Consider the following 12042-nt stretch of genomic DNA (forward strand, 5'->3'; position numbering starts at 1 on the left):
CAGTTTTCTTGGAGTTAAATAGTTATGTATCATATTATAAATTGCAATATGCAATGTGTATTTATATTACAATACTTAAATAGAAATAATAAATACAGTACCTTGAAATGATAATGCATGTATATATTGCAGTAATATATTGTAACAGATTATTAGTCAAAAATTGACTATGATGACTTTGCAACAAATATATTTGGTTTGCAGCTCCAGACTTCTAAAGAACAAGTGTTTGAAAAAAAAAAAGGGACTATTCCTATGGAGAAATCCGTATCTGCAAAAGTGTGTGCACAAGCAAACACATGTGCATTACTTAACATTGTAAATGAGCCTTAAAAAAGAATTCTAAATTTCTACAAGAACTATCTGTTAAATTTTTAAGAACAGTAAATATTATAAATTAAAATTCATATAGCAGGACTGATTTACTGTGAAAGTTCATTATGGAAGATGACTGTCATTTACTAGCAGGCCTTAACAAATATAAGGGTAGACTATTTTAATTTATTTTAGAAAATTATTTCTAAGTAAAAGTCTGATAACTGATTTCTGAAAACTTTTTTTTTTGAGTAATATTAATTTTATTTTTTGGAAGCAGCGGTGGTGTTGCAATAATTAATGGAGGTAACATTACTGATAATTTCCTATTTATATGAGGAAATTGGTGAAAATATGCCTTGTGGGCATATTTTTCCACAATAGCATGTTCATAAACTTTTAGAAATGTTTATGTATCACTGATTAATTTGAGCAAATTCATAGTGTAAGTCACATAAACTCCAGGCAGGAATAGTGTTTTGAGTTTTTATTGACATAATTTTGTTATTTAGGTAATACAGGAACAAAAGCAGTAGTTTTGTCCAAAGGGACCATATATCTAGAATATGTTTAACATTGTTTTAAAGATCAGGATTTATAAAAAATGGAATTAACCAAAATTCTGTGTTTCCTTCCCGTACTTGTTCCAGGCATCTATAAAAGTAATGATACAGTACTGCTATAGTATTTGGAACACAGCATCTTAAATGAATTTGTGCCCTGTGTTTCTTCAGATTATTAACACATCCTCCATAAGTAATCTGAATAAGATAAAATGTAAATTATTTTGAAGAGCATTAAAGTATTTTTTTTCTGGAAGCAAGGCTACTCTAAACATACTAAATAACATCTAAGCAATGATTCAATACTGACAGTAACTTTAATAAGAAAAAATAGTCATGTAAGTAGACATATTTGAAAGCAAAAAAAAAAAAAGGTTAGAATTTAGAGGTTTCTAAATTTGAAAGAAAACCTTAGTTCGTTACTCTGTAAATCATGAAGGAAAGAGTACTTAGGTTTTGACACATTGTAACAAAAGGCTTTGTCTTTCTATGAATTAAAATTAAATATGATGATTTTGTAAGATGTATTTTAAGATGTATAGATAAAGATTTCAGATTCCTATGCTAATTCAACATTCAGAGCTCCCTAAAATACTCCAGTACTCTGCAAATGCATTCTAATTTATTGTGAGTAAAACGACCTGCACTAACTACATGCTACTACAAAGAAGCTTTTTCTGATGATGCCAGAGATTAAGTAAAAGTTGTTTGTCTTGCTTTAAAAATGAAAAAAGTAAGTTGTTCTTCTAACAATTTGCTTTGATCTATCAGTTTTCTTAGATTCTGGACAACTACCTGATTTATTTCGTTGATACCCTTGATTCTTTATTCTATGCCTTTTTTATGATGCACAGTCTGAAAAGAAGCGTAAACTACTTTCTACTCAGGGTTCTTTAACTAGCATAATAATGCAGCCTATGAATGTAATGCTTTTCAAACAACATAAATGTGAAACTTTCAGATACTGTACTATAAGGGAGTAGGAAACACAAACCATCAGTTACATGCTTATTTCATTCATGTAGTTCTTCTGTACAGAGATGATAATGAAATTACCTATTTATTTTCTACTTTAGATGTCTTTGGTTTTGAAGTGTCATAGTAAATGTCTTTTCTTTTAATTAAAAACCATGATACGTTACTCTTATTAAGAGCTGCAATCAATGGAAATGTAAAACTTTTCTCAGAAATGGCAATGCTATCTATTCTGTTAAAAAAATTCAATTTCAAGGCAGCATTGACATCTGAATGTAGTTGATTATCAAAAATAATTTTTTTATAGTGCACTATCAGAGAGGAGTGGCCTAACAACAGCGATTTTGCTATAAGTCTAATTTATTCAGTTTTGTTCCTTGAAGTGCTCAGTTACAGTTTTAAGTAGTTCTGTATCCCTGTGCTGGTTTTTGCTGGGAGAGTTAATTTTCTCTATAGTAGCTAATGTGAGCCTGTTTTGGATTTGTGCTTAGAATGTGTTAGCATCCCAATGTTTTAGTTGTTGCCAAACAATGTTTACATTTAGCCAAGGACTTTTTCAGTTTCTCATAATTCTTCTTGTAGAGAAAAAGCTGGGAGGAGACACAGCAAGGACAGCTGACCCAAAACTAGCCAAAGTGATATTCCATACCATAAGACATCATGCTCAGTATATAAGCTGGGGGGAGTTAGCGGGGGGGTATGATCACTGCTTGAGGACTGGCTGAGTGTCAGTCGGTGGGTGGTGAGCTGTTACATCACTTGTTTTTCTTGGTTTTGTTGTCTCTTACTTTTTTTGTTGTCTTCATTACATTACAGTTTTATCGTTGTCATTATAATAATAATTTTTGTTATTATTTTTTTTAATTTGAAGTTGAATTTCATTTAAATCATTTAGCTGTTCTTATCTCAACTCAAGAGCTTTCTTATTTTTCCTCTGATTCTCTCCTCCATCCCACTGGGGTGAGGGGAGGTGAGTGCATGACTACGTGGTACTTAGTTGCTGGCTGGGGTTAAACCATGACAATTCCTCTTCAGTGCTGGCTCTTCAGGTGTCTGTGTCCTATAGTGAAGTGCAGAAAATGCTGGCCAGCTTTCAAAGACTTACAGCCAGCATGTTCTTTTTACAAAACCAGCTGCTGTCCTTCTCAATGTGCTTCAGGACTGGGGAACCCTGAGTAATGCCTGTTTCGAAGCTTACTGACCTCCTACAAGCCAGCTGGCATCTCCTTCACTGTGCTTTGGGATTGAGGGATCTGGAGTGCAGGGATTCTTAAGCTTTTTGCATGGGTTTTTCAGTTTTCCAAACCTCAGATTTTCCTAAAGTTTCTCATGTTCCTTACCACTTTAAAAAACTGTTTTGTATATTCTGGTAAGTTGTTTTTGATTTTTTTTTTCTTTAATGCAGATAATTCAAGGTTTCCAAATGGTTTTGCAGAACCAAAGCCCCCAAATAAATCTTTGTGTTGGGAATAAAATAAGTATAGTATTTACATATGTACTTATCCAGTACTTATGTAGTTTTCTGGTAAAAATTCTACAGGTATTTGGTAAATGGGAATTAAAATATCTTGTTTATAAGACTTTTTATACATAATGTCCTATAAGATCTTAATTGCAAAGATAAATTCATTAGTCTTCCTGTAATTTTAAACAATCAAATTTTTAGTGTAAAACTTCAGTTGACTAAAGAGAAAATGTGCACAAGAGGGCAGCATAAGAACTTTGAATTTTTTAAGGCTGAAATTCATCAGACTTCATCTGGACAGATTAGAATAATATGGACCAAAGTTTGTTAATTTTGTTTGACATATTTTCTTCTTTTTTGACCTTTTTGATCATCATCATTATAATTTTAGATAAAATTAATAATTTTAGCTTCTGGATGATGTTTCTAGCTTTTGAATTTTGGTTTTTTTCTTTTTGTCTTTGTGAATATCTAATCTTGTTTTTAACTGTATGGCACCAAATTGGAAAAATCTGTTACCTGTAGAAACTTTTGGCTATTAACTGGAGTTTATAATGCTTTGACTATGATTTTTAGACAAGCAATTACGTTTTTTCTGCCTAATGAGAAAGTCCTGCACAAGCTGCTGTAGTGGCAGGTTCATTGTGTTTTCACGAAAGCAGCTAGCTCAGTAATAGAAGCCTAATGAATAAAATAGTGTACTGCAACTATTTGCAAGGTCTTAAGTGGTTTCCAGATCATATTTAATATAGAATTTCATTATAATATAATACTCAGATTCCCTTTTGGAGTCGTAGTATATATTTACTAAAATTGAATTTCAAGGATGTTTCTTGAAAATTTTCTTCCAATAACTGAAAAAATACAGTCAGAATTATCATTGTCTGTAGATAAATTAGATTGGTGATTATATTGTAACTGCTTGTATTTTGTGCTTTGTAACATTGAACTCCAACAAAGTCAAATGTGATAAAATGCTTCTGGATCTGAGTAGCCTTCCTTTTAAAGCATCATCCCATCAATTACACTGTCTTATTCTGGAATATATGGCTCTTTTCAGCTCTGTAAAATCAGTTTCTAAGCACTTGAAGTTAAACGTTCAAAGCTCATATCAAGCGTGATTCTGATCTTAAAGGTCTTCAATGCCAAAGTAACCATCCTGGGATTCAGGATTTTGTTTTGGGCTGAACCATTCTGCACCAGTACATTTCTTGAAGGCCCATGACAAAAGATAAAACAGTCTTTACAAGCTCCAGTGGGGTAACTTCAATTTTTCTGGACTTCCAACCCTCTGTTATTCAGGATGGGCAAAGACAAAAGTCTAGCGTAAAACACTCGGGGCAGCCTATTAGTCAGAGCAAAATAACACATGATCATCAACACTATAGGCTTAGATGCCAGATTTTGAGCCTCTCTATGAGCCAAGTACTGGCTCACAAGCACATGCAGAACACTGTGGCCTTGCATGATGACCACCCTATTTTGCCTTTTGGGTACAGTAGCAAGTCATAGGGCTCTGGACTTTAACCATCCCAGCTGCACTTTCGAATATTTGGTAGCCAAGTTGTTAGTGATGGTTGTTTTCTTCACTCTGTTACCAACAAGAGAACAAAATCAGATTAAATTACCCTCTGAATATCTCTCTCTGAGTAGCCTTTTTCAGACTGATGTTTGGACATCTGTGCATCAGACAGCTTTTCTAGACCTTAGAAGCTTTATTAGAAGCATTAGGAATTGATGGTCAGACTTCTGTGGAGTTTTTTTGCCACAGTTTGAAATAATTTTAATCCAATTCAGCACTTAACTCTGAGACAGTTAGTATTTAATGAAAAAGACCATAATTACAACTCTTAGCAACAAGACATGCTATTAATGACAAGTGTATAACCACTACAGTGCTTCTAATTCAGTTTAGTGTGTAGATAGATAGAATTTGTTAATATTACTGTGACAGTAAAGACCTGTGAATGTGTTTTTGTTGTTAACTTGAAGGAGTTTTATTTCTTTGCTTTTTAAACATTTGTTTAGAACTATTTTATAGCTCTAATTAAGTCAAATCTAAATTGAAAAAAGCTGAAGAAAATTTAGATAATAGTTTTTATTCTTTTGGAATATGAATATGTGTAAAAGATAAATGTCTTTTATATTTGTTATAACATCTTCATACAAACTCCCTTATAGCAATGGAGGCAGTGTCATACAAATGCATATGACATTTCAGGTAGAATAACTTGGTATTTCTCTGACCTTATTTAATTTTGTTAATGTTAATTACAAATGAGAGATACTTTTCCATGTTTTTTGGTGGAAGAAAAAAGATTAATAACTGGTTTACTCTTACCTGTTTTAATCCAACCACTTGAAGCCTGTATTTAAAAATTATTTTAATATTGTGTATAGTTATATTAAAATAATACAGTTAACCCTGGAGGTATGTATAAAATCAAGAAACGGGCTTTATGGTATTTCCATTATTATTTTTATTAGGCCATGATGGTGCAGTTAACTGTCTTGGCTGGAGTCATGACAAGAAGTGGCTAGTTTCTGCAGCAGAAGACAGAACTTTATGGGTCTGGTCAGTCTGCAATAATGAACCTGCCCTAATTCTGGTAATTAGAAACTTCTGTCAGTTTGGTTCACAGAGGACACTCTTTTGCACTTTCATCTACTTCCATATAACAGTTCTGCAGAGGGAAGATGCAGCCTGATTTTCAGAGATACTGAGTGCTGGTGTTTCCAACTGGTACTATGATCTGGGTGGTCTCTGCTGCCTTAAATTAGGCTTTATCATGACAATTTATGAAAAGAAAAAAACAACCTTAGTAGACAAAGTTAGTGGACATGTCTGGAAGTTTTGGTTTTATAGTCTGCTTCATACATACAATTTTCATTGGCTCAGCTCTGCCTGACTTTATAGTTTACTCCCCAATTCAAATGAAAGTTTTAGAGTTTGAGGCTAGACTGTATTAGATTCAATTGACTAAAGATATTATTAACTTTACTGCCAACTAATTTAAATAAAATGAAAAAAATTATTTTAAGATTATCAGATGTCAAAAATAGGAAGGGCCACTACATAGTAGGTTAACCTTCTGGCTTATGATCAGGTTAACAGGGAGACTGTATCTTAACACAAGAATCACAGATAAAAAAATGTTCATTATCTTAGAATCCATTCTTAATAATTTACTTTGTGTTTCAGGGCAAAGAAAAGTTCCATAAGACTGTATGCTTTGCACAGTTTTATTTTATAGATGCATTTATATTGCTGTGTTGTGGAGCAGAATTTCAACTATTAAGTTTCCATCTAGACACAACCAAGGATGACCTCAAATGGTGAGTAAAATTTCTCATTAATAGAATGATGAAAGTACTTGTACTGTTTGATCTGGGGTTTTCTGGGGGGTGGTGAGGTGAGCTGAGGGACAAGAAGTAAAAAGAAGAATAAACAGTAAGAGCTAATTGTAAAAAATACCTTTTTTCACAGAATCACAGAACGTTAGGGATTGGAAGGGACCTCAAAAGATCATCTAGTCCAATCCCCCTGCCGGAGCAGGAACACCTAGATGAGGTTACACAGGAAGGCGTCCAGGCAGGGTTTGAATGTCACCAGAGAAGGAGACTCCACAACCTCTCTGGGCAGCCTGTTCCAGTGCTCTGTCACCCTCACTGAGAAGAAGTTTCTTCTCAAATTTAAGTGGAACCTCCTGTGTTCCAGTTTGTGTCCATTACCCCTTGTCTTATCATTGTTTGTCACCGAGAAGAGCCTGGCTCCATCCTCGTGACACTCACTCTTTAAATATTTATAAACATTAATGAGGTCTCTCCTCAGTCTCCTCTTCTGCAAACTAAAGAGACCCAGCTCCCTCAGCCGCTCCTCATAAGGGAGATGCTCCGCTTCTGACATAACAAGAAAATAAATGTCAAATAAGTTTTATAGTGCATACTTTAACTGCTGCAAATACTGTTTTACTATTAGTTTTACATTTGGAACCTTCTGAGCCTTTCCTTCTGCCTGTTTACATCTTAGTGTGCATTAATGTCTTAAGTTATGAGTAGCTATTGTAAATCTTTCTCTTGAGGGAATATTTCTATATACTCCTTTCAGAGACTCCAACATGCTGCGGCTGTTTTCTTCCTTCTCTGTTAAATGGAAATAGATAAGTTTCATAATTTTCATTGACTTTTCAACTGATATATAGTGTCTAATTACTTTTCTTATTATCCTATTTTGTCCCTGTGTTTCTTCATTGTTAGGCATCCTTCATGCACTTTTTACTAATACTATTCTGTTTATTATTCTGCGGTTCCTTCTTTCCAACTTGGAATCAGTTCTTGCATTAAATATCTAATACATGATTTCTGTTAATTTTGTTTATAAATGGAGCTAAAATTGTCCTTGTATCCTTTTACTAAGTTTCTCTGCTTTTCATTGACTCTTGCTGGTTCTCAGCAGTATTTTTGTATATGAGAATTAATTATATTCAAATATATATACATATACACATGTACATATGTATATGTTTAAACACAATAACATTTTAAAAAAACCTTGCAGAGATATTTGTCTGATATTATGCCTTCAGATTTTGAGTGGAAAGACACACAGAATTACAACACTGGATTCTGTTAGTTGATTGTGTGAATGGTGTGTCCTCTCTGTTCATTATATTAAATAGTATTGGGCTGCTACCTTAGGTACGAAAAAGTTGCTTATTTCCTTGTTAGTTTTGCCACTGCACAGAAAAACACACTAAGCACAGTCTTAAATACATTTTTGAATAGGAGTGCTTTCGTGGATTGAGGACAGGAAAAGATCCTGTCACCTGTGATTCTTTGCCTTCTAGTTCTGGTCAAAATCCTTAATGGAGGGTTTTGTTATTGCTCTTATTCATATTATCTTAATCATGTACTCTATTTGAAATGGTAATATAGTAAATAGTCTGGAAAACTATATACAAAGGAATACAGATCTTCCTGCTTTGATTTTTATAGTATATACATCACATTAAGAGGGTCAAACTAATAGAATAAAATGAAAATACTGAAATACAGTCACAAGTTATTTTAAAAATATTTTTCCCCTTGACTTTATTTTCTCATAACTGCTTTTACAGAGATCTCATGTTCTGAAGTGCTTACCCTGTAGCAAAGTATAATAGTACAGGAGGAACCTGGAAGTCAGGAAAAGTGATTCCTGTTCCTAGTTTTTAATGAAATCTATTCATAGTGTAAACAAGTAATATTTGTAAACTGAGGCAGGCAACTGCTTCTCTCCTACCATTCTTAACTCTTAAAATTTATACAGGCAATCACGGAAGAACTTAGAAAAAGAAGATGGAAAACAATATTCTGATCTTTTAGATCCTTCCCTCTTCTGATTATTTTTCACTTTTAAGATTTAATTAAAATACTTTTTTTCTGCAATTAGTGTGGTCTTTGGCTTTAATAAGGCACTATTATTGAGTATATAACGTGCTGGTTCTAGATATCTCCTTTTTCTTTTTTTTTTTTCTTTTTCTTTTAACAAACAGCCATGCCTCCCAGAGGAAAGTATCCAGTAACGTGAAGAAAATCCATACTGCAGTTACTGTTGTGGAAGATACATTTGAACTACTTTTAAGCTAGTTAGTTCAGAAACTAAAGGCAGCATGGAACTTGATGCAATTGTAGAACTCACTCAAGCAGCTTTACAAGGACTTGGTCACTGTGTGTTCTCTGTTGCTCCAATTGCTTTGTTAGAAGCATAAAGTATCCTGGTTTAAAGCTGTTAAAGTATGTACGGTTGTGCTTACAGCAGAATTTTGTTACTGCCATGCTCTCAGCGTTTCTTGATGCATTGACACTAACTCAAAAATATGCAATTGAACTCTCTGGTGTATTAGTGTAATGCCAAAAGACCAAACACGATTTGAGACATTACAACAAATTCACAAACCAGGCTGAGGCCTGATTATGTATATCTATTAAAAAAAGGTTTTAAAGGTTAATTTACTTTGACATTTTCCAGTGGATTCCCTCCAGTTCATTTCCCAGCATTTCTTTCTTTTATGGAACATCGCATCATTTCTTTTGTTTCTCACAACTCTTTCATTCTGCCTTCTGAGTCAAGTTTGGAAGAATGCTTAAAAGGAAGTGATTCAAAAAGACCCTAGATCTAACCGCAAGGCATGCCTTATACCATTAATTAGAAGGATATGGCAATGCAGTCTGACTAACAAATAGATTTCTAATGTATTTCAGTAGTAAAGACTGTACAATGAGAAATCATACCACAGAAGCATAGAATCATAGAATGGTTTGGGTTGGAAAGGACTTTCTTCCTAATATCTAATCTATATCTACCCTTTTTTACTTTAAAACCTTTACCCCTTACCCGATCACTACACTCCTTGATAAAGCTCCCCTCCCCATCTTTCCTGTAGGTCCCCTTTATGTATTGAAAGGCTACAATAACGTCTCCCTGGAACCTTCTGTTCTCCAGACTGAACAACCCCAAGTCTCTCAGCGTGGCCTTAAAGGAGAGGTGCTCCATCCCTGTGATCACCTTTGTGACCCTCCTCTGGATTAGCTCCAACAGCTCCATGTCTTTGTTATATTGGGGTCCCCAGAGCTGGGCGCAGTACTGCAAGAGGGGTCTCTTGAGAGTGAAGTAGAGGCAAAGAATCACCTCCCTCGACCTGCTGGTGTTGCTTCTTTTGATGCAGCCCAGGATACAGTTGGCTTTCTAAGCTGCAAGCACACAGTGCCAGCTCATGTTGAGCTTCTCATCAGCCAACACCCCCAAGTCCTTTCCCTCAGGGCTACTCTCAATCCATTCTGCCCAGCCTGAATGTGTGGTTGATTGCCCCAACCCATGCGCAGGACCTTGCACTTGGCCCTGCTGGACTTCATGAGGCTTTACCACTGTTTCTCTGTGCAGAGTTTTCAGAGAACTCCCCATAAGTATTAATTAGCTAAGTATCACAACAAATTAATTAAATGGTTAAATATTGGTTCAGTTTTAAAGGTGAAACTGAGAAGTGGAAATAAGAAAAAAGAATGCTTATTCCTTATTGGCTTATTTAAATATATCTTTATTTACAAATACCATAGTAGACATCTGTTGCAGTTCTGGGAATAGGATACAGTACTCCTGACTTCTTCTGTGATTAATCTCAAAATTTTTCACAACCTATACAATTTTCTTTACATTCTCCAAAATTACTAGCTATTGAATTTCCACTCTCATGAGCAGTTGTGCATGCTGATATGAAGTGTAACTATTTGCTTCTCAGTTTTTTTCTTTATTTCTTAATTACTTTTAATTAATGTAAGAATTTGAGCTTAACAAAATATCTATGGCTTGTTATCTCATTTTTATAGTTTTTATGTATTGTTTTAATAATCAGCATGAGCAATTTGAACTGAGTTTTAAAAGGAGAAAATAGTGTTCCAGCAACAGAAACAGTGTATGATCACCCTCTTCTTCTGTTCCCATCTAAGTGGAAATTATTCTTTCCTTGCTTTCTCCTCATTTTCTTTCTTATTGTCCCTACAATCAGCACATGAAATGCTATACTGAAACTAGTGTTATTTCTTCTTTCTGATCATAGGTACTTGACAGATTGTTTTTTCTCTTCAACATTTTCAGTATACATACAGGATTATTTTAGTGCTTCATGTTGATGAAAGAACTGTCCTAGGTATACCAATATGTTTCTGTCCAAATGAGTTTTGTTGCCAAGTGTTTTAACGGGGTTCAGCAATGAGTAAAAAGGTCTTTGCATTTGCAAGACCTTTTTGCAAGAAAAAAAAGCTTTTTGGTTTTCTTTGTGAATCCAGTTGGAGCTTACTGGTGGCCACAAATAATAATTTATTTCATTAATACTAGCATTCATTTGATAATTTTTTTGCAGATACAAACAGAGAAGTGTTTGCAAATTGGTACAGAAATTTCCCATGGCTTCAACAATGGAGATTACCAGCCTTTCAGCAGTAAATGATTTCTACTCTTGTATCCTTTGTATTTCTTATTTTCATAGTTTTTTGGACTTAATGACATGGAAATAACTTCAGTTAAAGTAATTAGCATTTGATTCTTTAGTGCTCTTTTTCTATTAGTGTAAAAATGCAGGTTTTCTTGTGGTATTGAACTTCAGCCTTGGACAGAAGATTTTTAGGATTGTAAGACTTCTGGTAGTGTTCATAGAGCACTAAATACAACACAGTCTTGATATCTATTTATTTGTTGTCTTATCTATCTATATGTTTTTGTTCCTTTAGAACAATTTAACCTTAACACAGAGAACTGTACAGATATTGTGCTTACAGCTGGCAGCAACTGGGCATTGGAAATTTTTGATCTCAATGCAGCCTGCAGTGCAGCAGTGATACCAGAAGCTCATACTAGATCAGTTCATCAGATTTGCCAAAATAAGGTAGATACTTTACTGAATTTTATTTGTAGTACCACTACAACTTCATGAACAAAGAAATTGGAGGCTAAAAATATAATTGATAGTACTCAATAGAGATTTTTATATGCTGGGGAGTATGGGCAAGGTCATAGTCTGTGTGATAAAGGCACCCAGATCTCATTTGTCCTCTAGTGGAAGGCAGGGAGCAGTGAGAATGACTGAGCAAGCTACCAAGTTAAGGAGGAACTTCTCCTTATGTAACTGTTCTTCTAGAAAGTGGAATCTGAAGTCATCTGATTTGTTCTAAAACTTCAGAAACAGCAAT

At 34.3% G+C, this 12042-nt stretch overlaps 1 protein-coding gene across 1 annotated transcript in view; it reads left to right on the plus strand.

Moving 5' to 3' along the window:
* The window catches only part of WDR27 (WD repeat domain 27), a gene marked incomplete at both ends in the record, with an annotated part of 32565 nt that extends 20827 nt beyond the window's left edge, over positions 1-11738 (plus strand). The window contains 4 exon segments of the mRNA XM_010194743.1: positions 5806-5927; positions 6521-6654; positions 11217-11314; positions 11617-11738. Of these exon segments, the coding sequence (XP_010193045.1) occupies positions 5806-5927; positions 6521-6654; positions 11217-11314; positions 11617-11738 (476 nt within the window).
* Between the last annotated feature and the right edge of the window lie 304 nt (positions 11739-12042).

Source organism: Mesitornis unicolor, unplaced genomic scaffold (genome assembly GCF_000695765.1).
Source record: "Mesitornis unicolor isolate BGI_N332 unplaced genomic scaffold, ASM69576v1 scaffold8451, whole genome shotgun sequence".
NCBI classification, from domain to species: Eukaryota; Metazoa; Chordata; class Aves; order Mesitornithiformes; family Mesitornithidae; genus Mesitornis; species Mesitornis unicolor.